This window comes from Serpula lacrymans (genome assembly GCF_000218685.1).
Source record: "Serpula lacrymans var. lacrymans S7.9 unplaced genomic scaffold SERLAscaffold_5, whole genome shotgun sequence".
In the NCBI taxonomy this organism is placed as follows: domain Eukaryota; kingdom Fungi; phylum Basidiomycota; class Agaricomycetes; order Boletales; family Serpulaceae; genus Serpula; species Serpula lacrymans.
The window spans coordinates 1,049,038-1,075,284 of NW_006763294.1; the positions used below are offsets into that span (position 1 = coordinate 1,049,038).

At 46.7% G+C, this 26,247-nt stretch overlaps 10 protein-coding genes across 10 annotated transcripts; 4 read left to right on the top strand and 6 right to left on the bottom strand.

The window, feature by feature from the left end:
* Positions 1 to 91: 91 nt before the first annotated feature.
* SERLADRAFT_463424 (uncharacterized protein) lies at positions 92 to 2,791 on the bottom strand (the record flags this gene model as incomplete). The annotated part of the gene is made up of 9 exons (XM_007316507.1): positions 92 to 482; positions 544 to 722; positions 776 to 979; positions 1,035 to 1,277; positions 1,328 to 2,103; positions 2,165 to 2,241; positions 2,292 to 2,367; positions 2,429 to 2,690; positions 2,749 to 2,791. 9 exons carry the CDS (start codon positions 2,765 to 2,767, stop codon positions 408 to 410), a joined length of 1,911 nt encoding a protein of 636 aa, XP_007316569.1.
* Positions 2,792 to 3,240: 449 nt separating this feature from the next.
* On the bottom strand, positions 3,241 to 4,748 carry SERLADRAFT_463426 (uncharacterized protein; the record flags this gene model as incomplete). Its single annotated transcript, XM_007316508.1, has 6 exons — positions 3,241 to 3,854; positions 3,910 to 3,925; positions 3,975 to 4,155; positions 4,207 to 4,328; positions 4,382 to 4,420; positions 4,482 to 4,748. The coding sequence occupies 6 exons, from the start codon at positions 4,707 to 4,709 to the stop codon at positions 3,445 to 3,447; spliced, it is 996 nt and encodes a 331-aa protein (XP_007316570.1).
* Positions 4,749 to 4,784: 36 nt separating this feature from the next.
* SERLADRAFT_385028 (uncharacterized protein) lies at positions 4,785 to 5,372 on the top strand (the record flags this gene model as incomplete). The annotated part of the gene is made up of 2 exons (XM_007316509.1): positions 4,785 to 4,966; positions 5,024 to 5,372. Coding segments are annotated over 2 exons (186 nt in total), but the record flags the coding sequence as incomplete, so codon positions are not given.
* A 118-nt stretch (positions 5,373 to 5,490) lies between these two features.
* On the top strand, positions 5,491 to 7,329 carry SERLADRAFT_463430 (uncharacterized protein; the record flags this gene model as incomplete). Its single annotated transcript, XM_007316510.1, has 7 exons — positions 5,491 to 5,763; positions 5,814 to 5,822; positions 5,877 to 5,908; positions 5,965 to 6,243; positions 6,297 to 6,648; positions 6,708 to 6,929; positions 6,991 to 7,329. The coding sequence occupies 7 exons, from the start codon at positions 5,626 to 5,628 to the stop codon at positions 7,150 to 7,152; spliced, it is 1,194 nt and encodes a 397-aa protein (XP_007316572.1).
* A 179-nt stretch (positions 7,330 to 7,508) lies between these two features.
* SERLADRAFT_436216 (uncharacterized protein) lies at positions 7,509 to 8,688 on the bottom strand (the record flags this gene model as incomplete). The annotated part of the gene is made up of 6 exons (XM_007316511.1): positions 7,509 to 7,742; positions 7,797 to 8,024; positions 8,079 to 8,153; positions 8,209 to 8,388; positions 8,442 to 8,501; positions 8,554 to 8,688. The coding sequence occupies 6 exons, from the start codon at positions 8,686 to 8,688 to the stop codon at positions 7,509 to 7,511; spliced, it is 912 nt and encodes a 303-aa protein (XP_007316573.1).
* Positions 8,689 to 9,779: 1,091 nt separating this feature from the next.
* SERLADRAFT_414458 (uncharacterized protein) lies at positions 9,780 to 15,063 on the top strand (the record flags this gene model as incomplete). The annotated part of the gene is made up of 21 exons (XM_007316512.1): positions 9,780 to 9,953; positions 10,014 to 10,036; positions 10,078 to 10,247; positions 10,322 to 10,543; positions 10,597 to 10,630; positions 10,685 to 10,724; positions 10,810 to 10,849; positions 10,907 to 11,075; positions 11,103 to 11,124; positions 11,188 to 11,672; positions 11,727 to 11,851; positions 11,912 to 12,459; positions 12,540 to 13,859; positions 13,926 to 14,155; positions 14,217 to 14,324; positions 14,379 to 14,416; positions 14,474 to 14,553; positions 14,604 to 14,669; positions 14,721 to 14,905; positions 14,958 to 14,995; positions 15,053 to 15,063. The coding sequence occupies 13 exons, from the start codon at positions 9,780 to 9,782 to the stop codon at positions 13,224 to 13,226; spliced, it is 2,739 nt and encodes a 912-aa protein (XP_007316574.1).
* A 988-nt stretch (positions 15,064 to 16,051) lies between these two features.
* SERLADRAFT_414460 (uncharacterized protein) lies at positions 16,052 to 17,637 on the top strand (the record flags this gene model as incomplete). Its single annotated transcript, XM_007316513.1, has 6 exons — positions 16,052 to 16,309; positions 16,352 to 16,614; positions 16,668 to 16,824; positions 16,885 to 17,295; positions 17,365 to 17,574; positions 17,632 to 17,637. 6 exons carry the CDS (start codon positions 16,052 to 16,054, stop codon positions 17,635 to 17,637), a joined length of 1,305 nt encoding a protein of 434 aa, XP_007316575.1.
* A 113-nt stretch (positions 17,638 to 17,750) lies between these two features.
* On the bottom strand, positions 17,751 to 19,082 carry SERLADRAFT_463437 (uncharacterized protein; the record flags this gene model as incomplete). The annotated part of the gene is made up of 4 exons (XM_007316514.1): positions 17,751 to 18,039; positions 18,099 to 18,562; positions 18,618 to 18,720; positions 18,783 to 19,082. The coding sequence occupies 4 exons, from the start codon at positions 18,885 to 18,887 to the stop codon at positions 17,941 to 17,943; spliced, it is 771 nt and encodes a 256-aa protein (XP_007316576.1).
* A 49-nt stretch (positions 19,083 to 19,131) lies between these two features.
* Positions 19,132 to 20,478, bottom strand: SERLADRAFT_463440 (uncharacterized protein; the record flags this gene model as incomplete). The annotated part of the gene is made up of 4 exons (XM_007316515.1): positions 19,132 to 19,576; positions 19,625 to 19,751; positions 19,819 to 20,276; positions 20,337 to 20,478. 4 exons carry the CDS (start codon positions 20,419 to 20,421, stop codon positions 19,263 to 19,265), a joined length of 984 nt encoding a protein of 327 aa, XP_007316577.1.
* Positions 20,479 to 20,906: 428 nt separating this feature from the next.
* SERLADRAFT_447615 (uncharacterized protein) lies at positions 20,907 to 25,864 on the bottom strand (the record flags this gene model as incomplete). Its single annotated transcript, XM_007316516.1, has 18 exons — positions 20,907 to 21,570; positions 21,622 to 21,742; positions 21,802 to 21,868; positions 21,924 to 22,378; positions 22,433 to 22,596; positions 22,662 to 22,825; positions 22,882 to 23,219; positions 23,281 to 23,344; positions 23,398 to 23,450; positions 23,513 to 23,658; positions 23,714 to 23,844; positions 23,905 to 23,979; positions 24,053 to 24,317; positions 24,376 to 24,518; positions 24,576 to 24,693; positions 24,746 to 24,991; positions 25,040 to 25,160; positions 25,216 to 25,864. The coding sequence occupies 18 exons, from the start codon at positions 25,862 to 25,864 to the stop codon at positions 20,994 to 20,996; spliced, it is 3,897 nt and encodes a 1,298-aa protein (XP_007316578.1).
* Between the last annotated feature and the right edge of the window lie 383 nt (positions 25,865 to 26,247).

The following is a 26,247-nucleotide window of genomic DNA, read 5'->3' on the forward strand; positions in this document are numbered from 1 at the left end:
GTCCACCATCGCTGTGACTGACGCAGAGGCTTGACCAGAATACCGTACATATTCCTTCAAGAGGACAACGTTATCTCACTCACCCGATATGTTCCTGTTGTGCGTGTGATACATTACTCGTAATCAAATCCCTATGAATTAGGTACACAGCATGAAAAGAGAGCTACGGAGTTGGGAGGGGTGGATGCCACGAATACGTAAGTATAACAAATAAAAGCGGGGCAGACTAGGACAAGGTGAAACCAGGAGATAATAGAATATATGTGTATGTGAGCTGTACTTTTCGCAAAAATCTATGGCGTGAGGGGTGCAAAACGTGTGGCGACCATGCAAGTAAGGGTAAGGAAACGTGATGGGAGCATGCAAAGAAATGACAAGACAGAGAGAAAAGGGAGAACAAAGCGCAATTAATCCTTCTTCTCCTCCTTGTTCTCGGTGCTTTCTGATGAGGTGTTGTTCTCAGCGTTCCTCTTCTCGTAGACCTTGATTGCACAATAAAGTTTAACTCGAGGAACACGTAACACGACACAAACATGAACATACCTTCTGGAAAAGGCCCAATGATGCCTGCTGTGTCTCGTTGATCTTTTCCCGGATGGCGTCCGAAGTGATCGAAGGATCCGCAGCTTGTCCCTTAACAGCCAACTCACGGAGCTCACCGACCAGCTTGGTAACCTTGTCTTTCTCCGTAGCATCGAGTTGGTCCTTGAACTCGTTCATGGCTATTATAGGATATGAGACAACAGCCAACCAGACGCTAGAAAATGGAACTTACCCTTTTCAGTATCCGAGCACACGGAGTCAGCCTTGTTAGCTTCCTCAATTAGGGTCTTGCGAGACTTGTCAGACTCGGCATATTGCTCAGCGTCAGAGACCATCTTCTCAATGTCCTTGTCGCTAAGACCAGAAGAGGATGCAATAGTCATGGACTGATCTTTGTTAGTTGCCTTGTCCTTAGCTGATACATTCACAATACCATCTATCAGATATTATATCAGCCACGCTGGAGGCAACATATATTGAAAGTAACAAACCAGCGTCAATGTCGAAAGTAATCTCGATTTGGGGCACACCCTTGGGGGCAGGGGGAATACCAACGAGGTTGAAGTTGCCCAACAACTTGTTGTCACGAACGAGTTCACGTTCACCTTGATAAATCTTAACTTCGATAGCAGTCTGACCATCCGCAGCCGTAGAGAAAACCTGGGATTTCTTGGTAGGGATTGTGGTATTACGGCTAATAAGCTTGGTCATGATGCCACCGAGAGTTTCGATACCTGTGAATTATGTGAGCACTATTTCCCGAGGTTAACCATAACGGACATACCAAGCGACAGAGGCGTAACGTCGAGTAGGAGAATATCCGTAACATTGCCGGCCAATACACCACCCTGAATAGAAGCACCGATAGCCACAGCCTCATCAGGGTTCACACCCTTGCTAGGCTCGCGGCCGAAAATGCTCTTGACGGTTTCCGATACGCGAGGCATACGTGTCATACCACCAACCAAAATGACCTCGTTGATTTCGTTGGCCTTAACACCTGCGTCGTTGAGGGCTTTCCTACATGGGTCAACTGTGCGCTGAATCAAGGGAGCAACCAAGGACTCGAATTGCGAACGCATGAGTTTGGAGTTGATGTGTTTGGGTCCTGAGGCGTCGGCAGTGATGAAAGGCAAGTTGATCTCTGTCTGCGAAGTTGACGACAATTCAATCTTGGCCTTTTCAGCTGCTTCACGTATACGCTGGATGGCCATACGATCTCCACTTAGGTCGATCCCACTCTCCTTTTTGAACTCATTCAGGATATAATCGACAAGGACAATATCGAAGTCTTCACCACCAAGGTGCGTGTCACCATTGGTGGACTTCACTTCGAATACACCCTTCTGCATCTCCAGAATGGAAATATCGAACGTACCACCGCCGAGATCATAGACGGCTATTACTGACGACTCAACGCGATCAAGACCGTACGCAAGAGCAGCAGCAGTAGGCTCGTTGATGACACGAAGAACATCCAAACCAGCAATCTGCCCGGCATCCTTGGTTGCCTGCCGTTGAGCATCATTGAAGTAAGCGGGAACAGTAATGACAGCGTGGCTAAACAGGATTAGACAACATTCAGTAAGACAAATTGAACACCCTTCACAAAAATACTTACTTGACTTTTTTGTTCAGGAATTGTTCTGCTGTTTCCCTCATCTTCGTCAAAACCATGGAAGACAACTCTTCCGAAGACTACAACAACAGTTAGGCGCGCATTCATGGCCAATTCTGCTGTAACTCACAAATTGCTGCTTCTTTCCACCATTGTCTACTTCGACTGCAGGTCGTCCATCACCCTTAGCAACGATTTGGAATGGCCTACGGGAAGAGGGCATTATTGAGAAACTTGCACTTCTACTTCTCTTATAGGAAGACGCACCAATGCTTCATGTCGTCCTGAACTTCTTTGTCCTTGAACTGACGACCGATCAAACGTTTGAAGGCGAAGACTGTGTTTGCCGAGTTGACAACAGCCTGACGCTTCGCTGGTAGACCGACTAATCGCTCTCCATGCTTGGTGAAAGCAACAACAGAAGGTGTCGTCCGTGCACCTTCTGAGTTCTCAATGACCCGAGACGATTTCCCTTCCATGACCGATACACACGAGTTTGTGGTTCCTAGATCAATGCCAACAACTGGGCCTATAATGGAGTATGATGAGCAATGAAAGAGGCCTGTTGGAATGGATATAGTGCGCACCATTGACTTTGGAGTTCATATTCCTCGCGATTAACGACCGTGGAATGCCCTGTCAAGCAGAGTAATGTAAGTAGTGCTATGAAGCCAGTTAAGCATGATACGCACGGCATAGTTGCCTGAGCGAGAAGCGCATGCACGAATGGAGCGAGCGACAGTGAACATGGTGGATGAAGAATGAGAAGTGGGGAAAGGGAGAACTTGTACCAAAATTTTATGCCGCGTAATCTTATATAATCATTACTGCGTCCGTAAAAAAAATCTCGGCTCGCTTCGGCTGGTGGAATTTTCCGGAACGCCGCATATCCGCAAGCTGCAGGTTCGAGTCAGCCTGCACGACTTCTTTACTTTATCGTTGTTTTTCTTTAGAACATCTTACTGTGATGTGTTTACCTATTTCTTACTCAAGACGAAGTTGTGTCGACGAAAAAGTAGCGGTGAATATAAGCATATTGACTTGTAAAGTTACAACAGCATGCAACGGGCCATTTAAAAAAAAAAAAAACCCTTAGCTCTGCCAGCCAGGGGAGAAGTGAATTTTTGTTATACACTTGGCCTAAGATATCAAGACAATGTAGAGTAAAACAAGATAGTAAATGGTAAGTATCAAGTGTCATGATCGACCCACGTGTTAACTGAATGTTGGACCTTTATATGTGAGAATGGTTATAGGTCCATGTTGACATCGAAGTATGGTGATCATTTCGTCTGCCAAAACCAAACAGTTCCCTTGGAACCAGCTGCAACAAGGAGGGACCCATTCAAACCCATTATCGAGTGCTGCACTTGCTGTGGCGATTCGAGGGTGAAATTCGGAACCCTGATCTCCCAGCCTTCAACCATTGCAGGCTTGCTGTTCTGTGCGCCCATCACAGAAACAACCTCATCCTCCTCCCCGTCGTCGAGTTGACGTGCTGTGGCTTCAGCCAGTACATCCTTATCGAGAGGAAAGGGTTGGACTTTGCGTTTTGGAAGATGAATGACATTGACTAGTCGAATTGAGCTCGGTAGTGAGATTATCACCAGGGGATCACGAGTGGGCATCCGATAAACACGGAGATCGCGTGTTTCTTGAGGAAGAGAAGCACTTGCCAGCATTTTGAACGAAACTGTAGTAATTAATATGAGCTTGGCACAATATAACAGTTTTGATATATAACGCACAACTATCTCGATAATCCTATGGAGAATATTACAATAAAATTACATGAACCTGTAATGAAACTCACCGATTTGCAACCTGGAACAGATTTCTCGCTCCAAGGCTGACCCGGGGGCAGGTAACGATCGAGCCCTAGCCAGCACCAAACGGCCATTATTCCATCTTCATAATGAAACTCTACTGATTCACCGATCTCCTCTCGCACCAAGACAGGCGCACTGTGTGTAAGCAGGATATCCTGATCTAGCCTAAAACACACCTTCAGTGCCACAGGACCGTTATTTTAGCAAGAGACCGACCAAGCCACGGACAAAACCCGAGATTTGTGAATTCGACTACTACTGAAGACGGGCCTGTCTTCCCTATGCTGCTTTTCATCGACGGAAAGTGGAAGACGCCAGATTTTGACAGCATGATCCAGCTGAGGAGCTTACTTTAGCTGGTCACGCATAGGTAGTGCCACAAGGGACATACCCCACAAGTAGCAATCAGTGGCAGAGAGGGATGGAAAGCCTTAGACGCGAAAGTGTGACACAGTAAGAAATGAATGCCGGCTTATGATGTTTCAACTCACAGCGCCGAGGACTGAAGATGCATGCCCTCCAGATTCACTTCCCATAAGAACCACAGTGCACCTACCAATCCCTTTGCCCTCAGATTCTACCATTCTTAAGCCATGAGGTGCTCCATATAAACGATCGGTTGCTTTGTGCGACCCAGGTATATGATTAATCCCTTGATCTGGAGATTGTGTGAGATCGTAAATTCGAGCGGTGAAATCCCTCGACGTTGTGCAGACCATATGAGGAAGCGTTGGATGGACTGCGATCGACGTTATCAACTAAACTTAGGAAAGGGTATTGAGCGTTTCAGGGGAAGGTAGAAGCTGATTGCGTGACTCACGCCGCCATGCCCACGAATATATCCAGCTACATGGGCTCGAGTGGCATTCACAATGTAAAGTACGCTTTCGGAGGACATGAGGATCAGCGGTTCAAAAGGTACGCTGTGAAGCAAAGCCCATGCAATGCTGCGCACAGTATGATCACCGGGACCGTGCTGCAATTACAGACCCATCACTTCCAGGACATTTGGCACAAATGAAATTCACCGTACCACTGGCAAGCTGACACGAAAACTCTTTGCGGATCGAGACACCGAAACTACATTTAATGCGCCCTTGGTACCGATAGCAAGTGCCCCAGACCACGCGTGAACCATTTCCATCCAGTCATTCTTCAAGTTATTATCGTCCAGATGCCCTTGCCACAAAGTACTGAGAGAATCTTCGACCCACGGAAACAAAGCTGAGGATGATGCGCCACCTGTCTGAAGATCTATTAGCACTGGCGATCATGATGTTTGTCAAGCAAAGATCCACACGCTAAGCTGTCCGATGAGTGTGAAAGGATGAAGACGAGAGCGATCCCGAAACCACGGTTCCTGTGTTACCTCAGAGTCCATCAACAAAACATTGACTTTTGCTAGAGCCGAGGTAATGATAATGTTTAGCGAAGGGTATCGGTTACCGGGCAACTCAACACCGGCTCGCCCAGGACTCGGACCTTACTACAACTAGCACCGGACTGCCCAATATATCACGATCACTCACTGGCACTGGCGCATTTAACAGACCAAAAGGTAAGTCAGGAATCTTCAAGGCTTTATCATTTACCTCAGTGTTACCTTTCTGCTCTTTTATTTTCATAATTAATAGGATGTCTGCATGCAAGCCCAAGAAAATTGGAGGAGAGTACGGCGCCGTTCGTGCTAACATCGACATCGACAAACTAAACGCCTATCTCGCGGAGCATGTCCCAGCGGTAACAGCTCCAGTTGATGTGAAGCAGTTCAAAGTGCGTGTGACATGTCTTTCTGCGTATTATCAACTAACAGACTGCATTAGTTTGGTCAGGTATGAATCATACATTATCTTTACCACCGTGCGCTTCGATGATGTGTTCGCTAGTCCAATCCTACCTACTTCTTGACGGATGCGAGGTATGCGACCCTTCACACGACATGATTTCTACACCAGTTTAACGCTGTCATTGCAGACAAAAGCGATTCGTATTACGCAAGAAGCCTGCTGGTCAGCTTGTCACTTCAACAGCACATCAAATAGAACGGGAATATAGAATGCTTACTGCTCTGCACAAACATAATTTGAATCCCTCGACCACTCCAAAGCAAATTGTCCCTGTCCCAGAACCATTTGCGATATGTGAAGATTGCAATATCGTCGGCACCCCATTTTACATCATGCAATACCTAGAAGGAAGAATATTCACTGATAGCAGAATGTTGGAGGTATCACCTCAAGTGCGAAAAGAATGGTATATTGATTTGTCTCGTTGTTCTTGTGTCTTGTTTACATACTTATTTTCAGCTGGCTTTCTGCGATCCGCGCTCTCGCAGCTCTCCACAATCTTGTTCCTGCCAACGTCGGACTTTCCAACTTCGGCCCATCCAGTGACTATTTCCCCCGACAGCTCCGGTCCCTCACTCGTGTAGCAATTGCGCAATCAAAGGTGGCTGACGTAGAAACCGGAGAGGTGGTCGGAAACATACCTTTCTTTGATGAACTGGCAGAATGGTACAGGCAGAACTTGCCAGACGAGAGGAAGACAGGTCTTCGTATCGTCCATGGCGATTACAAATTGGATAACATAATGTTTCACCCCACGGAGAATCGTGTAATTGCGATATTGGATTGGGAGTTGTGTACTTTGGGTAGCCCGGTTAGTCACATCCTTGTTCCCTTTCAGGCATATTTTAATTCAAGCTGCCCGCGTATCAGCTAGGGGACCTAGCAAACTTCACACAACCTTGGGCAGTCGAAGCCAAGAACGTGCCTACAAATGCCATTTACTCCCAGTACAAGCTCATCAAAGGATTCAGGAACACAACTTTCGAAGTTCCAGTACAGCTAGATGTTATTGAGCGTGAATACTGCCGTCTCACTAATCAACCATACCCAATCACGGAGATGGTGTTTGCCAGAAGTTGGATGCTCTTCCGAGTATGTCTTTTCATTGGATACATTTTGTTTCGCTACCGCTGGATGCTAACTTGCTTTGTAGCTCGCAGTGGTTTCGCAGGGCATTGCGGCGCGATATGCTCGGAGACAGGCAAGCTCCGAACAAGCTTATGTGCATTTGCAATTGTTCCACCTTGTGGGTAAATTAGCCAAGATACTACTGGAAGACGAGGGTTACAAGGTTGGCGTAAAGTCAAAACTATGATGTTTACTAGTATGTACTAGAACTATATATTACTATTTTCTCACTTGCGTGTTCGATGTCCCTTGTGTGGATCATGGATCACCTTCACGGTCATAGCACCTGGAAGCTGACCAAAAGGATGATATTGTTGAAACTGTATGGTATAAATGGCGCCGACATACAAGATACATTGCATATTTATATGGTATTATCTACGTGACGTCGGGCTGTGGGTATCCGGGTGTATGTTTTTCCAAATCCAACATTCCTTTAAGATGGTCATTCATACTACAAATAGCAGAGACCAATCTCTCAAGTTCCCCCATACAGCATTTCAAAAAATGGACAGTCATCGAGCAAGTCGGATGTATACCACATCAGTGATTTCTGTTCAACCGTTCCTTGGCCAGTTTATGATGCAAGAATTGTGAGAGCTCGTTCATGGACGGCCGGCGGCCTGGCTCTGTTTCCCAACATTTTACCAACATCGACCAAATGCTGTCCCTAATTTCAGGATATGATTCGTGCAAAGGTCGACCTCCCCGCTTGATCGCAAGAATCACGGCGACCTCACTTTGGAGATGGACAAACGGTATCCTACTCGTGAGAATCTGACAAGGGGATAATGAAAATCGTGACGAGTAAGGTTCAAGAAGAGACGGTACCTCAAGAACTGTCATGGCAAAGGCCCAAACGTCGGTAGCTGTCGTGTACAAAAGGCTAGTGTTTTGTTCCGTATCATCGTAGTCGTCAGGAAGAATGATCAATTCATGCGCCATCCATCGAGAAGTCCCCCCAATGGTAGTTGTCGTAAACCCAGAGGTTTCTAGCATTCGTGATAGGCCAAAATCAGCAAGACAGGCCTCATATCGATCATTGACAAGAACGTTAGCCTGTGGAGACATTTGAACATCATGTTTACTCATCGTACACAGCTGACCACTCACCGCCTTAATATCCGCATGTATAATGGAAGGGTGCTGACTATGTAGATAAGCTAATCCTGTTGCAAGCTGGCATGTCTGCACAGCGTTTAAGTTAAGCCAGGCGTAGCGCCAAGTGATGGAGAATGCGTACTAATTCCATCCTATCAGCTGCTGGGTTGACTCTGAGGTATTCCGGTACACTGCCATTCTTATAGTAAGGGCATACAAGGCACGGAGTGGACAGTATCCCCAGATCATAGCAAACACCATAGAAAGGTGTTATGTTCGGGTGCTTCAGTGCACTCCAGACTCGGCCTTCACGTAACAATTTCTATACGGTGGGTTGGGTGGCCATTAGAGTGGTAGGATGAGAAGGATCCCTACCGCGTTAAGCTTATTCGTTTCAGCGACGTCATATGAGGGCCGTAAGACCTTGATCGCCACCTGATAGTTGAAGGTCAGAAACAGCCTGAGCGACAATTGAACAATAACTGACCACTATGGGAGGTGACACTGAGTCCTTCGTATATTCGCCTTTGAAAACTTGGGCAAAACCTCCCCGTCCAAAGGGATTTTTCTCACTTTTCACGACCTTACCAGTAAGGTCCTGTATTTTGATCGGGGAATGCATGGTTGGTGTTGGCCTCCAGCCTTCAAGCTTCAAGTGCCAAATATACGTGGGGTGGGGGGGAGTAGCTGGGCGAAGGTTCGAAAATCCAGTTGAATATAGCGACTGAGAGGCTCCTTGTACTCCAACTTCTGCTGGTTTATATATTGTACTTCCTTGACTGGAAGAATGCTGGAGTTAGATTATGGAGTATCATAATAATGATTGTTTGCGTATTCTAGTGGAACGAAGCACCACAAGAGATCCAGTCCAACGAGATGGAACTTACCTGCAAATACAACAGTGATCAAGAGATAAGAGAGTAGATGCACAGAAGAAGACACACAAGAATCAATCGATGGCATCTATGATCTATATGCGATGCCAATGGGCGTTACTAAACAGAACCGGAGCATCTGACCGTTTGCAACATCCTCTTGCATTTCGACTCATAACTACAGGCCCATACTTGGCCCATACTGTTACTTGGTTTGACATCGACGCATTGGATATAGCCCCTTCCTTTGTCAGGGTGACATGACAGTGTAATATCATGGTCTCCATGTCAATGGCACAGGGCGTCTCCGTCCTACTAGTAAAAGTTTTTGGGAAAGTTCGTGGTGTTTGGGAGTACGTTGCCTCAGGATCAGGCAATTTCTTTCGATGTCAGTCTCAGCATCATTGTTATGCTGAAAGCTTTTTTGACTTACGCAACGCGGGCGGTACAGACTGATATTGCGCCTTGGCGCCTGCCGCGGCATCGAGAGTGGCCCTTGTTCCGGATGCAATCCAGCGCCAGAGTAAACGCGTGGTAGGGTGATTGCAAGTGCGGGGCAATGATCCAGGCTCATTAGACTTTCTTATCCTCCTCGCCATCGTTTTGACCATCACGAGCATGTACAATCCTTGAGGACGGCCAACTTACAAGCGCAATTTTTCTTGGGATACGCTTATCTCGCTTTTCCAGAATCCTGTGTATTTCGGTAACGGAATATCCAACATAATACATTGAAGCCCTTACGACGTTCCTTTCTATCTATCAAGTCGCTGTCACTCCGCCTATAATATCAGTTGTACTATAACCGACGTCGTATGTGCACAGAGAGAGTCCCAGGATGCCAAATTCTCTTACCCGGAAAGCTGGACTGAAGCTCGGTCCCATCGTCTTAGAAACTCTGGTTAAGCACTACTTTGACAGAATCAGAAAGGAGAGTGTGCATGGCGGAAAGGCTGTAACTCAGTTGCGACAGGACGAGCTCTTGTATGACGAGGCTTTCAACATTGTAAAGGTGCAGATCCATCCCTCTTCTGATTCAGTCTGGTTATTGAAGCTCTTTCTGTGTCTTCAGAAATTTCTTGACGCTGCATCGTAGTATGTCGTTTTTCACGTATCATATTCAGACGTTAACGCAGTGGTAGTCACACCGTAGAAGAAGTGCAGGCTTTTTCCAACACCCGAACACCTTCACCTCCCTGGGTTCATTCTGTCAGACTACTTGTCCCAATCTCTTGCTGTGACGAAGCTGCAGCTTATCTTATCAAAGCACTCGGTGGAGATGATATTGCTAAACGAATTGTAGGTGGTACGAAATGGTGGCAAGTCCGTGGTGTAAGCGGGTAATTATCCTTTACTCGACATCCTTGTGCAAATCTCAAGTTGTCGCTGTCAGTGTTGATGCAGAATGGATCACTGCTCGAAAGGACTGGCGAGAAGCAAAAAAACGAACTAAAGCCTACGAAAAACAAAAGAAATCTTCCACCGATCCTTCTCCCAAGGGTAAAAGTGATACCGACTTAGAAGGGGAGGAGCCATCAAACGGAACTGACACATATAACGAGGAAATGGATGAGATGCGTTGTATACTGTATGCTCACGGAGGTTTGTCGCTCTTACTCTTCTAAGCAGGCACACAAGTGACGTCGTCCTTTCAGGTGGATACTATTTTGGTAGCATTGATCAAGAGAGGTCAGCAATCTCATTCAAAAAACACGGCATTGTCTAATTTTGTCACCTAATCAGATACAGTATCCAGCGTCATGCAAGAAAGATCAATGGCCGTGTATTAGGTAGTGACTTTTTCATATATGGCTATCCCGATCACTGCTGATCAGAAAATAGCTGTAAACTATCGATTATCCCCACAGTATCCTTTCCCTTGTGCGATTCAAGATCTTCTAGCCGCGTGTAAGTAAGATTTAGTGCTCCCAATCCCTGGACTTACTTCGGGACGTTTCTTTCCAGACCTTTTCCTGATCAGGCCCCCGCCTGATGCATCACATCGACCAGTGAAACCAGCTCATATCGTCGTTGCAGGAGATTCTGCCGGTGGCGGGCTCACTCTCGCTCTACTACAAGTCATTCGTGACACGGGGCTTCCGATGCCCGCTGGAGGTGTTCTCGTTTCCCCGTGGTGCGATCTAACGCACTCATTTCCCAGTATTCACACCAATACTGCCACGGTGAGTAACTAAAATAAGGTTATCAACTTCTGACGCCAGATCCTGAACTTACACGCTTGATAGGATGTCATTCCCGTATATGGACTTTCAATGCAAAAACCTAGCCCCCTGTGGCCTCCACCGTCTGATGAACTGACTAGTCGCGTTCATGCAAGACTGCGAAGTCGTATTCGTCAGATGGTTCGATTGGACCTCGGTGGCAAAGACATGGGTATCGATTCACAGAGTGACATTGCATCTCAATGGAAAGCAGGCTCAAAGTTTAGCCTTTCAGAAGATAGAGAGAAGTCAGGACCTTCAGATATGCCAGTTGACATAGGGGCTACGGCTTCTCTCCCCCCTGCTGATTCAACAGCGAATCAAACTATACGTTTAGTCACGAAGTCCGGTGAGACTTTGACCATAGACCAGCAAATACACTTGTATGCCCAAAATGGGTTGATAGGGCATCCCCTCGTCAGTTCTGCCCTTTCCTACCTCGGAGGACTGCCTCCTTTGCTCTTTATTGCCAGTGACAAGGAGGTCCTTAGGGACGAAATCATTTATACGTAAGTAAGTTTTAAGCATAGAAATTCTCTGTATTGACAGGTGACTTTCGTCAGGGCACATAAAGCAGCAAATCCATCTAAGTTTCCCCTGAGTAACAATGCTCGGGAGCTATGTCCTACTCTTGTTGGAATTGAGGGCCGTTATGGGCCAACATCTGTTCACTTGCAGGTCTACGATGGTAGGATTAGCCCCCGAGTTTCATGTTCACCAAACAAATACCTAAATTGGAACTTTCTAGATACTGCTCACGTTTTGCCGGTTCTATTTTCTTTCACTACTCCCGGGAAATTTTGTTACCGAGCGATCGCAACGTTTTGCAAGCATGTCACAGGAATGACTGCTGGGCCTCAAAGTCCTGGAGGACTGAACGGGATGCAGTTTTTAAATATGACGCCATCCCAGGTTATGCAGAATAATTCCCAAGAGGCAAGCCCTGGCGAGAAATCTTCTAGCAAATTTTTGTCCCGTGCTCTCTCGATGTCAGACCTTGCCAATCGCGTACAGCGAGGTCGGAATGTGCGACAGAACACGGTTGATTCTGTCATGCTTCCTCGCCCCAAGAGCTCCTTGAAGAGGTCAATGTCTCGCGCAGCTTCCGTCTTCCGTGGGAATCCAACACGCACATCATCTCCAGCTTTCGGAGCATCCCCACTGAGCACTCCCGCATTAGAGGTTCCTCCCATAGACAGTTCCGAGCCCGACGGTCCGCGGGGCCGCAGTGTGTCCTCCTCCGGTGCCAATGAACCCCAGTATGCTGGTGAAGCAACTGTGTACCATGATGCTGACGTATGTGTCTGTTTACTTGTTCAAAGTTAGAAGACCTTGTATTGACTTGACTTTTTTTTGTTTTGCCCATCACCTATCAGGGTGTTCCATCATGGAAAGAAGGAATGATTCGTGAGCGCGTTTCTACGCGGGGCGTCATTCGACCTCTGGAGGCCGAAAATGAACTGGATGCATTTCATGTTCCTCCGGATATCATCGGAGTTCTATCGGAACTGGCCGTGCGACGCTACATTGAAGGCAAGACTAAATTTGACAAAAAGTTCGCGGGCGCGATGAATACTATAGAAAAACAACGTTCACGCAACCTCGAGCTTGCCAAGAAGGACATATACAGGAACATGAGTCAGCTGCAAGGTTCACTAACACTGCCCGAGAGTAAGGACGATGGGAAGGAGAAACGTAAGCCCGGGAACAAGGGCATCAAGGAAGGATTGAAAGCTGCTTCGGGGAGCTGGAGTTGGGCGTGGGCACTTGACGCAGACGAAAGGCCGCCCCCAAGCAGCATCGTCTCGAGGCGAGATACGGAGGAAGCTCGTCGTTTGGCTCGCATTGCGGACCAGGCGGTCTTACAGGAGGATAGCCAGTTAAGCGCGAACAATCTTTGGTCACTCGTTGTCAATTTTTTGTCTGTGACACCGGATAAAAGCAAGCACTCGTCGCGAGAAAATGCGGTACCGAGCTCACCTGTTATGGAGGAACAAGAACTAGTAAATAACCCACTTCGTTCGGATTCGGAGAATGCAGGAGGACCATCTCTAAAGCTATGACGGGTTTGTTCCCGCGACGTTAACTATTATAGAACATATTTACTTGTCGTATGTATCACCCTCCCCTATTTTCAAGTAGCATTATGAAGTCATATAGCGAGCACTAATTACCCTACGAGGACCTGGAAAAAAAGAGACCTGAGGCATATTTTGTACATACACCAGCGTGGTGGCGTTGTCACCCGCGGGTATGACTATGACCACCACGATGCATAATAGCACAGTACACTACTTTCAGGCTCCTCACGAACTGATAATAGCAAGATAACCTCACACTCTACAGAAAATACAATCGTGGAGGCTCGGAAATATATCTGCAGGTTGTCGGTGAGACATTTTCACTTGACAGTTTGATTGACCAGCCGAAAACAAGGGATTGTCAATTTCTGCATCTATCACGATCGCCATATCCAAGTTCTGTTTACCTCGAACCTGGATATGCCAATAATGAATCGGCTCTTTACCCGGATCAACGTTGTGGAGCTTGCGCACAAGGACTCTCTTCTCATATGTTCTCATCCACTCTCTGTCGGCATAACAAGGTTCAGACATGTGACAAACTGCAGGCACTGTGGCCGACCTAACTACAGAAGAGCCGGTAATAGCTATGAGAAAGGTGCAAATATACTTGGTGTGCGGGTGAATCTCGCATCTATGCAACATGAACATTGACGACTGTCAACCCTGTGTGTTCTCCAGTTCCAATTTTGATTGTCGTGAACTTGTATAAAAGTCAGCGTACAACGACATGCTTTCCTCAGCTTAGGTTCAATAATCACAGCTACTACTCAAATCTCAAAAGATGTTCCTCTCACTCGCATTCGTCTCTGGTCTCATCGCCCTTGCCAAGGGTCAGACAACTCTTTCCGGTCAATACGACTGTGTGACTCAGGGTGACTACACTCTCTGCAACAACCAGTGGGGTATCGGTAAGTCAACCTTCGTGTTCCCAAGCTGCCAAGAACCAAGTCCTGATATATCATTGAACAGCTGACGGGACTGGTTCCCAAAACGCCACCCTCATCAGCACCTCCGGCAACGACATCTCCTGGTCCACCACCTGGGCATGGGCTGACAACGAGAACGATGTCAAGACCTGTTAGTATCGTGTTATTTAGCTTGGATTGATGCATTACTAACGCGTCCCCGAAGACACCAATGCCGCGTCCACCACTGCCAAGGGCATGTTGGTCAGTAGTCGTCTGATAAAATTTGAACAAACACGAACGAATTCACCCCTAACATAGCTCAGTGACATCGCTACGGCTCCCACGGCCTGGGACTGGGACTACGTGACCCAGTCTAGTGACATTCGTGCTGATGTTTCGTACGTGTTTTTGAGCTGAAAAACGCTGTTTATTCTGACACAAGCCATAGCTATGATATCTGGATCGGTACCACCGCTGATGGTGCTCAGGCTTCCGCTGACTCGTCCTACGAAATGTGAGTTGAGGTGACCACCAAATCAAACACAGTGCATTGAATATTTCGCAGCATGATCTGGCTCTCTGGTCTCGGTGGTATTCAACCCGTCGGCTCTCTCGCCACCTCTGATGTCTCGCTTGCTGGTTACACCTGGAACATCTGGACGGGTCCCAACTCCAACTGGGAGACCATCTCGTTCGTCAGCCAGGATGGAAACATTAACGACTTCGATGTCGACCTCAACGACTTCTTCAGTAGGCACTAAGTCTATGATTTCTCTTGCACTGGCTAATGTAATCTATCTAGCCTACCTCATTGACAACGAGGGTGTTTCCTCTTCTCTCGTGAGTACTCCTTTGACGTCTGAAGGCCAGATAAATTAATAATGCACGCTCTGGCAGTACCTCCAATCAATCGAGACTGGAACTGAGCCCTTCACCGGTTCTGCTGAGCTCATGATCAACAGCTACAGCGTTTCCGTCACCACCAACTAAAGTGTGGACATGAAGCAGAGTGATTGACTAGCACGGTTTTTCTTGGTTCATCTGGACTTTCCGTTTAGTGGTTGGTTGTTTGTCTCTGCAATTATGGGATTGTTTTTCTTGTAAATATTTTGTGCATAAGAAGAGAATTGAAGTATTTATCGGTTTCGTGTTATGCGGCGTGGTCCAGGGCAAAAGAAATAGTTCGCACATTATGGTGATACACAACCGTACAAAGCATACGAATACCTACAACTGCACTTTTGCCTTGAAATTACAGGAAACTCACACATGCTTTTAGGGGCTGTAGTAATAACTCCGGAATGTTGCCGTTTTCCTTTGGTCTCCTTGACGACAGCAGCAATTTTGTTTCCGCTACTCCGCGAATGTTGCGTTTTGCATGCTCAAAGTTGGCGGGTATGCCCATAACTTCTATCACCGCTGCCACCACGACCGAGGACACGCCTATTGTGTCTGCCAGAAAACACCTCATTCCTCCTGTCTGTCTCTATGGAGAACACAAAAGGCGAACGCTGGCTGTGAAACCCCAGATTCACTAGTCCTTAAGGAATCACAGTATTCACAATTAGTGTTCTGCAATAATAGTGATCTCCAGTATGATTGCCTTTTGTCTAGCTCAACGCGGTACCAGCATCCTCCCGCTTAAATACACGTTGGACCATGCATTCGACACCTCGTCACTCGACGGCAATCGATATCGACAAACTGACTGGTGCAGTTTTCACGACCAATCTTACGAATTATACTGCAAGAACATCCTATCGTCGCCATCTACCGTACCATCTGTGATTGTGTCTCAAGCTATCGATGTCAAGATTAGCTATGCGAACTCCTCTTGACCATTCACCAGCCCATGTGGCTTCTCGTCACGCACATCGTGCTCAGACCCATAAATGCATGTATCAGCCATTGGCACTCTCGGGCCGTGTCTACAGAGGTCCATCATCCACCCAGCGCAGGCTTAGAACGGCAGAAGAGATTGAGAATGAAGATAATGCTCTCTTATTCCTCTTCAACCTGGGCCAACTCGTGGGATTCGTCATGGAGTTGCTGAGTTTGATGGTCTCCTCCGCATGTCGTGCTATTGTGGCCACCTTTCAGTGGCTTGTTATCGTGGTTGTGTTGATGGAACTCATCAGAGTGTCGGAACCTTCGGTAAAGCCTTTTTGTTAATGCTTGTTGTGTCTCTGGCTAAAGGATAAGCTACAGTGGCTGCATAACACAAATAATGAAGGTATCATCCGTCCCCTTATTAGTCACCTCAAGGCTGCAAAAGCGACAATCACTACGACTCCAATAATTCGGAGATTGTCAGTCAGAAAAATTGAGTCTTCCCATGTAACCGAAGCAGCTGGAGCGCATTTCTTGTTCGAGCAAATCGAACACGCAAGTACAATACTCTTGCTCGTAGAAAGCATGGGTGTTCCAGCCGACGCCTTCTTCCAGGAAAACAGAGAAAGGTGTGTGATTTCTTTGTTGTATCAACAAACGAAACTTATGTATCTGTTCACAGGCTAGCAAAAATCACTTGCAAGCTTCAGCATTCTGGTTTCCCTTCAAACTCTAGAGATCTCGCGAGCACTTTGGAAGCATTCTCTAACCTACAGATGGATGGTCTCGATACTGTAGTGTTCCATGATTTCTCTGATCACGGATTCATTGGAAAGACGGTATGTATTGCTTTGAACTCAGAAACGGCGACTCTTGCTAAACCGCTCTTGCCTTCATAGCTATCACACGCGATCCATGAAGTCAGACATCACGCTCTCCGCAATCCAAAAACCAGTCAACGCTCAGATCTTGCACACATTCTCTCCCTCACCGCATCAAACCTTCGTCTTGAATATGCTTCCATTTTCAAGCATGTAAACAGCAGCCTTCCTGGGCTTGTATCTGCGCAGGGTGCAACCGAGCGTATGGTCGCTTGGTTCGAGTCTGCTACCCAGGCGGATGGTGTCGACTCGGCAATGGGGCACGGACGATGGTGGGATCATGTGTCTGTGTGGCCATGGGGCGTGTCACCTAAGAGCGCAGAAATATACACCAAGGAGACGATGCGTGAGCTCATTTCAACTCTTGGCGTAATGGAGAGTAACGCCGAGAGCCTGAAAGACTATCTATGGTGGTACATCGCACAGCTCGTGAGTATAACTTCTCTTTTTCCCCATTTAGTATCAGTTGCTGATGCTCTTTGATATTGTGCCTTACAGAACCTTCAAGTTCGTTCAACTTCGCCTCTAGCAAACATCACTGCAGACGTTGGTTCTGTGGATGAGGAACTAGCTAAATGCGCGTTTGCATTGCGGAATTTATTCTCCCGTTCGGAGACGTTGCTACAAGCGGTCCAGGGATACTGTTGCGACGACGGGGAATCTTGTGCTATGGTTTCTAGACCAGTCAAGGTGGATGTTGCCATACCTGTGAGTTCCACGAAGATGGTAGGTTGATGAGCGAGGAGTGTGGAATTTTACTTATAGACTTAACTTATTAAATAGCAAGTTATGCATAATATGTAACTTATAATTTTTTATTATCCGTATGTCCCATTATATGTACATTAGGCACATAAGAAATATAGTGCAAGCTTATAGTCCTGACATGAACATTAGACAAACGAAAGTTTACATATATTTGTGCTGATAAGAGGATACGCCAACATAAAGAAACACTACTTGTATAAGATGTTACACACAGATTTACAACAATTGGTACACATAATGCATTATATGATATAATGGAATGGCATATACAAAGTCTTGAGCAATAACAGAATGTAGATCACTTGTTCAAGGAATTTCTCTTCCCGCTCTCGTGGCCTTGGCAGCTTCGCTTTGAGCTTCATCTCGAAGGTAGCGGTCGTAAATGACATTCAAGTGCTCCCTTTCCTGTTGATGCAGTCAAAGAAATCAACACATGTGTTGTAAGTATATCCACAACTACTCACACTCATAGTCTTTACCACACTTTCACGTTGTGAGAGCCTATCAGCGTATTCCTTCCATTCTTTGCTCGCATCTTCCCTTTTGTATCCACGGTGCTCTGCGACAACATAGTCGCGCGCAATCCAAGGCGCAACGCATATATCCACCAGGCCAAACTCTTCACCATTAAAATAGGGGCCTTTGACCTCTTTAGCAAGTTTTCTTTGCGCTGCGTACAGCTCCTCACGGGCGTTGTCCTGGCTCTCCTTGTCCTGGGATTGGAGAAGACGGTGTGTTGCTGAGACTATAGTTTTCGTGCAATGGTCAATCCAAATGCGCGCATGAGCGCGATCAAATGGGTCAACCGGGAGAAGGTGAGGCTTGTGGCTAGGGTAGGCGTCCTCCAGAAACTCGCAAAGGATGATCGACTCGTATAAAGCCTTCCCTCTGTATTCAATGGCTGGGACTAATCCTTTAGGGTTGATATCTAGTATAAGGTTATGAGAACTACTGTTCGGATAGAAATAAATGTGATAACACACCAAGGAAATGTTTTTCTTTCTTGTAAGGATTCACTTCCTTGTATTGATAAGGGATGCCCTTCTCTTCGAGAGATATCCATGTTCGCTGGTTGAATGGACAGAACTGAGAAGTTCGTGGGACATTAGTCGCGCGCATATAGAGGTATTGGCATCAAAAACACACACCCATCCTGAGTAAAATACTAGCTCCTGAGGTTCTTGATGTTTCTCGACGGTCTTGATAGCAACTCCAGTCGCAACTGGATGGATTTTTTCGTCAGGAATGCCCATTGTAATAATGTAAGGGATGATAGTAAGAGTGGGAAATGGGGGATTTAAGAATAGCGGGGGGGATATCCCGTTTATATATGAGCCATTTTCAGTATAGCATTGCAATAGTTTCCCTTGCTGACCTCATTCTACCCAATGACAAGTGACCTTGTGAATTGTCATCGCTCAATGACGCAACGCACGTTATGCCGCTGCAAATCATTGGAACGAGAGGTTCTCGTAATCAGCCATTGCGCCACAACATAGATAAGCATCGGACAGAAGCGAGGTGCTTATTGTGAATAATTCTAATTGGACACAAGAACGATAGCCATGCTAATCCAAGGTTCTCAAACTTAATATTAGTACACGTACAGAGCATGCATCAACTCTGTCTCATATCACAAACTCAAACTTCTCTCCTACCAAGGTCTCGCTCAAAACCCATAGCTTCTCCGCATTCTCCTCACTCGTAGCGTGGGCAGGCGGTAAGGGATCCGCAATGTCTGAGTTCCAGAGAAACGCACCATTGTGAGCTTCGAGGGACGGATCAAGTGCAGCAACGAGGGTTGTCGCACACCCCTGTTGCAGAGTCTTTACTGGCTCAGGAGCGTATGATTGTCCCGTCTTTGCGTCTGCAGCGGCCAGGAGAGCAAAACCCTTGGGAAGATTAGATTCGTTCAGATGAACTTGAAGACCACTCCTGATCGCTGTATGGACCGTGAGTACCAAAAGGTGACGATGGAAAATTTACGTACACCCGGGATGCAGTGAATAAGCAAAGACACCTTTGCCCCCCAGCTTTTTGGCGAGGGAGTAAGTAAACAAGATATTGGCGGTCTTCGATTGGCCATAGGCTTCCCACTCGGAGTACGCTTTGCCATCCTGTCGCGAGGGTGTTAGTAAAAGGATGTTGTTACGGATACTACGCAAACAAGGTGAATAATCCCACCTGGAAGTTATAATCGTCAAATCTGACCCCTGCCATTCTGTGACCAACGCTCGATACATTGACAATTCTCGAACCAGGCCCCGCATTCAAAATTTTTTGCATGACAAGCTTCGTTAGCAAGAAGTGCCCAATATGATTGGTCGCAAATTGCAATTCGATGCCATCTACGCTTTTTTCATACGGGCAGGCCATGATTCCTGCATTGTTGATCAATATATCGATCTTCTCAACACTTTCGTTTATCACTGCCGCAGCGGAGCGTACGGAAGCTTGCGAGCTGAGATCCAGTTTGACGAACTGGACCTTGACGGCTGAATTTTTTGACTCGATTTCCAAGATAACCGGAGTGATTTTCGACTCGGTGCGACCAGTGAGAATGAGTAAAGCTGGAGCTGCTGCAGCAAGCGCCACTGCTGTCTCAGAACCAATGCCACCTTGACCTGGGCCTGTGATGACAACTGAAATGGATCCAAGTCAGTGGACTAGTAGTGGAGGTGGAACGAATGAGCGATGCTCACTAGTTTTTCCCTTAATACTGTCTTGGAATCGAGAGACAACTTCGTCTCCAGTTGTAGAGAATTCGTATCCAGTGACTTTGGTCATAGCGGTAGTTTTTGCGACTTTAGAGGTGTGCTGAGGGGGAAATGATGTTAACGGGATGTATTTCTCAATGCTTATACCTTGGGGTTTTTTATAGCATTGGTATGCATAGTCCATACAAACCATTGCTTATGCCAACAACACCGGTAACGGGGATACGGAAATCAAGTGGACGCTGCCGCACAATGAGGTCAGTCAAACCGGCATTATCACATCACCATTTTGGGCGTTTTAGTTAACGTAGGAAAGGGGGTGGGGTTTCTCCTACGACATTTCCCTTCTCTTCGTTCCCAAAGGTGGGTAGGCGGGCTTGCGGCTTGATAAGTTACTCATATATTCTGATCCAACGCCACATCTTTTTGACAGCCTGAGATTTTTGTACTTGCACGGCAGATATCTGCTTTCTGTATCCTTTCGACTTTAATAAATCCACTATGACGTGGTAGGGGAAGGTCAAAATCCCCTGGCAGAACGAACCAAGGCAGAAGGAGGGCAAAAATGGATGACCGGATAATATAAAAATTATATGCGCGTGAAGCAGCGGTGCGACATGCTGGTAATCTTCCAACTGAGTATCATGGTAATACAAGAATTGTGTTCGCACCGCGCTGCTCTGGAGACATTTTAACATTCTCATTCTCTACTCTTGCCCCGACTTTAGCCTGGTCAACATTGACAATTTTGTCGCCATTCTCTGGACCCCTCCAATCCCACTTCACATCGACGACCTTGACGATTTCTCCTTCGGACTCCGCTTCCGTATCCTGTCCTGTTCCCGCGGCCTGAGAAGTTGCAGTTCCTTTCCGTCTATCCATCACTTTCACCCGTGGAACACTAACATGTCCACATTCCACTGGGATTAGCCGCCATCTAACTTTTTCCTCTCCTCCAGGCAAGAGAGTTTGAACTCGTCCACTTCGTAAGCCAGAAACAATGAAGCCATCCAGTGATTCAGGATCAAGCTGAACAACAATATTTGCGGAGCGAGAAGGATGCCGGTTACGGACTATTAACTGCATAGACATTGGCGTATGTAACTTGGCTACAGATGGAACGCGAAGAAGAGCAATTAGTCCATCTTTTGGCGGGCAGAGCGCTGGTAAGGGGAGCTGGGTGACGGATAGAGGACCACGATCCCCATTCGGTGATATCCTGAGAAATCTGTTAGACGGTTGGACCTTAGGTACCTGACCTAAGACTGACCTTCGCCAACTAATTTCATATGTCCCTGGACATGGCAGCTCTGCACCAGCTAGAACCTGGTCCTCGTCTGGAGCAAGAGAAATGCGACAAGTGTCTGAGAATTCATCTCCAGGCAGATATTCTGGAGGAATTTGTGAGTATAGGCGATATTTTCATTGCGTTTCAAGAACTATGTCGTACCATCTGGGAACATATCGTCAACACATCCATCCAAAGAGTTGTCAACGATTTTAGCATTTTCACCGTTCTGGAGCCATTGATTAGCACCATTTTTCTTCCGTCGCAGGTCAAGTCCAACTCACCTGCGGTATCAATTTCAAACTTTCAATTTCCAATTTCCAAGGCCCAGAGCACTCCAGCTTGGCAGAAACAATGGCTTCACCACCATGGGCGTCATCCCAAAACCCGTCTTCAAACATACGGAGATCGGATATCCCAAGTTGTTTACCCAGGGCCCTTTGATACCGCACATCATACGATGCTTTCACGGCTTTCACAGTGGGAATAACAAGTGTTTCCAGCGTCTCAGTCATATCAGACGCCGAACGTGATGTTGGGCTTTGTGGAGAGTTGGGTAGATCACGACCTGGTGACACAGAACGTGATTGTATGGATATGTCAACTGTTCGGTCGCCTGCTGCACCGTTGTTAACAAGGTACAGCGTCTTGAGGGCAGTAACTCCAGGTGCTACATTTCCAAGATGAATGCCTCGGAGTAGACCTGATGATCGTTGGTCGTCAATTATTATTTGATTATCTGGCAATATCGTGTAAGATCTTTGCACAAAGAATGATAGAACTCTGAGCTAACCTGCTTCATCAAACTCGGTAGGTTGGAGTAATACGTCGATCACAACGTCGAGATCTCTTTCATCTGTATTTGTAATGTTTATGACAATAGGAAACTCTTCGTCTACGAGGGCAGGTGCTTCATGTGAAAAGGACACAGCCAGCTGATGCGGACGATGATGAACGCTAGTGGATATGTTACAATAAGTAAGACAGTATACTAAAGAATAGCTGCATAATCAAGGACTTACGCAACGGTCGAATATTCTTCTCTTGCAATTGGTACGAAGATAATTGGATCCAAACAGCTCAGCCACCGAGGAACAGGCCCCACCCCATCTCGAGATGCACAAGGCGCAAGAGGGATCTCTATTACCCAACTTGCCTCCTTCAATGTCAAGAGTATTTTTGAGACCTGAGATAAAAGCAACACGGGTCAAGCATTAATCTTGAATCAAACGTCTCACTCACTTTGATCGTCAAGGGAACTTCGGATGATATTGTCCCAGCTAAAACCAGGATGTCTCCAGGACGCCATCTTAAATCGGCTTGTAATTCTCGTGTTTCGCCGCCCGACTCCACGTGGCCTACTTTGACTAGCTGCATAGGGACACGATCCGAGGACTTTGGCTCAGACGGCGCCGAGTGTCGTATAGTGAGTGGGGCAAAACCCTCGGAAAAGAACACCGAAATAGAATCGATCGGAAGGGATGATATCACTGTGTTCAACGGCGCACTGAGAGATAGTTGAAATGCTGCGGCTTCGGCAACTCGAACTTGTTGTTTCCAAAATACTGATATTGTATCGACTTCAAAAGTTGACGACATTATTAGCGGTGTGACCCATTCCAAACTGCACAGTATACATACGGAGTGGTTCAATTTCTGCTGGTTCTATGACTAATGGTTCCTCAGGGGACGCAGGTATCGTGCTCTAGTAGCTTCTCAGTCAGCAGAGGGTACGTCTTTGAAGTTTGTACCACATACCTTGAGCACAGCTATTAAATCGTCCTGTAACGTTCCAGCCACATCCATACCTACTATGGCAAAACAAATAAGCTATCAAACCACTAAAAATGAGTAATGCCAACGCAGGACGTACCACTTCCTAGCATCTCTAGCAGTAATTTCACTGTAAGCTCTACATCTCCCAGCCGCTGCGCACATGCATACCAAGTTGACAACAGTGGATGAAGCATATGGCCCCATTTTTCCCTACGATACGTCTTTGCGATTCTTTCAAAGAACCTATTTATCCTGTCACAAACGAGTCAAAGCAGTACGTTGCGAGACGGAGACGTACCGTACAGCCATGTCGAATTTATTAGATTCGTAGTAAGTTTGTGCTATGCGATATGCGATCCACAGAGTCAGGCGTCCCTGGCTTGATGGAGATCCGTATTTCTTGAACAGCTCATAGGACTTTGTGTAGAGCTGCATTGTCAAGATCACGAATAAGACTTACGAATGATACAATAGTTGTCGCGCACTCACCTCCAAGATGATAGTCAAGTGATCCACCTTTTTCTCGTTGACAAGCCCAGGCGCCGCACTCGCTTGTTGAGTAGCCTACAACCGCACGAGTCCAAAAGTAAGGATGGTGCTAATATAGCTGCGTCTATACTATGCATAATATACTCACCTCACTCCCTTCAACAGCCAAATACCGTTCTCTTCGTATCTCGGTACATCGCGCAGCCATATAGTAATAGAAACCAGGGTGCTGCAACGCATGACTAGGGTTCATGCCTAATGAACGCACGGCGTCCAGCTCAAACGGAGTCCCGATAGTGCTTGTCGCACCTGTGGAAGGCGTAGTAGGACGAGGCTGGGGAACAGGTTTATGAGTTGGAATTGTCAGCGTCGTACGAGAGCCTTGTTCTAGCAGCTCAGCAAGAACACGATGTCTAATTTGGTCGATGTTACAGCTGTGATATTGAAAGAAGACAACGCATAGCCACTCACTGTCTGGCCATCCAGCTCCAATATTCAAACGTCTCCTCGCCAATCCCCCAGCCACGCGAAAAATCTGCAAATTTGCGTACGTGAGAATTGTGGTGAGATAAAGCGAGGGCGTGTTCATTGTTATACAAGTAGAGTTTGCAGATCTATCGAGATTATATCAACGATCTAGCATGATAAGCTATATTAGCGTATGGGCTCACCTTCAAATTCATGCAATCTGCGAGGACCTTCGCTTCAGCCCATCTCTTCGTCCGAGGGGGCAATATCGCAGTTGAGCCAAACATGATCAGCAAAGTAGCATAGGCATCTTGATAGTGTCTATCGTATTCTCAGTGTTGTTCTATTATCAATGATAAGTACGAAAACTCACTTTAAAGCGACTTCGTCTTCCCCTCTGAATTCTGCAAAGCAAGCCATCTTGTATTCATATCGCACAGTCCAACCTTCAGGCTTCAGTGGGCGCGGTACACCTAGGCCGCCTCCAGAACCCAGTGGCGAAAGTGGAGTAGGGTTATACGATGAGACTGCCTGCGAATGTCGGTTACGCTTCCGTCGTACTCGTTTGGAGTGCGCAGTGTAATATTCGACAGCGGGATCGTAGAGTGCGTCTTGTAGACTATACAGCTGTTAGTTTCAAAATGACCACGCGATATGGAGTGCCCACCTGCGAACGAAATCATTCAGCTCAGAGGTTGTGACAGGGCTTAGAACAAAAAGAGCAGCCCTGGAATCAAGCCCACTCTGTCTTCTGACATAGGTCAGTCGTCCGTCTAGTGAAGGATCATCTTGTTATGCCGTGAGTAATTGTATCAATGCTGAGACTATAAATTCCACTAGCACCTAACATTCTCCTGCTTGCCATAAGGACAACCGTGAGCTTGATTCCCCTCTCATTTGTGATCCTTTTCCTCAGGGCAATCTCTGTACTCAACTCCGTATCTCTCTTCCTTTCGTCTTCTATCCGCTCTCGTTCATGTTCAGCATCTGGTGGGTCTAATGGGGATCGAGGATTGACAGGAGGAGCCTCGAACAACCTGAGGAAAAGGACAAACACGCTTGGGACTAGCGCCGTGTGCTTACGTATCCATATAGGAGCTACGAGACCATCTGGGTATAGTGGTGAAGTGGGAGTAAGAGGAGAAAGTGGAGAATGAGCGGTAGGAAACTGAGGATCGTCGGGCGAAACGGTTTTTCGCGGTGGAAAGCGAACCGACTTGTCAACGAGGAGAATTTGGAAAGTCTTGTTTCTCTCAGGCGCCCATATTGATGATTTGCGCTGTGACTGGAGGGCCTCGCGTAAACGCAAGGTGAGAGAGATAAATGGATCTTGAGTTTTGGATGGGGTAGGTAGAGGCTCTGGTGCTGATGGAGAAACAGCAGGGGCTTGAGGCGTGGATGGAGGCAAAACTTGTCCTGGAGGAGGATCAAGGCCAGCTACAAACATAACTGGTGCCAATTGAACGAGAAGCTCTGGAGGGTAAGAATTCATTTGTGGGATGTATTACTGTGAATGATATCTGCGTGAGTGGCATCTTCAGCACATATAAAGGGAGACATTTTGTGATCAAAACGTACCGAGAGCGCTATAATGTACTATAATCTGTTTTTAATGAGACACAGACCACTACACACTGCGAGCACTGTAACTCCTCTGACCACTGGACAAGGGTAGGCGGAAATGTGAAGCAAGACTGATCTATATCTTCTTTATGAATTCAAGAAGGTATGCGAGCTAACAAGAACTTGACACAGGGCGTTAAAGGCGCATATAAACGGGAAAGGCACACTGATACTCACTCGGACGATAATTAGTGTGAAGATAACCTTCAGTTGGATGCGTACCGTTCAATGTACGCCAGATGGCAATCTACG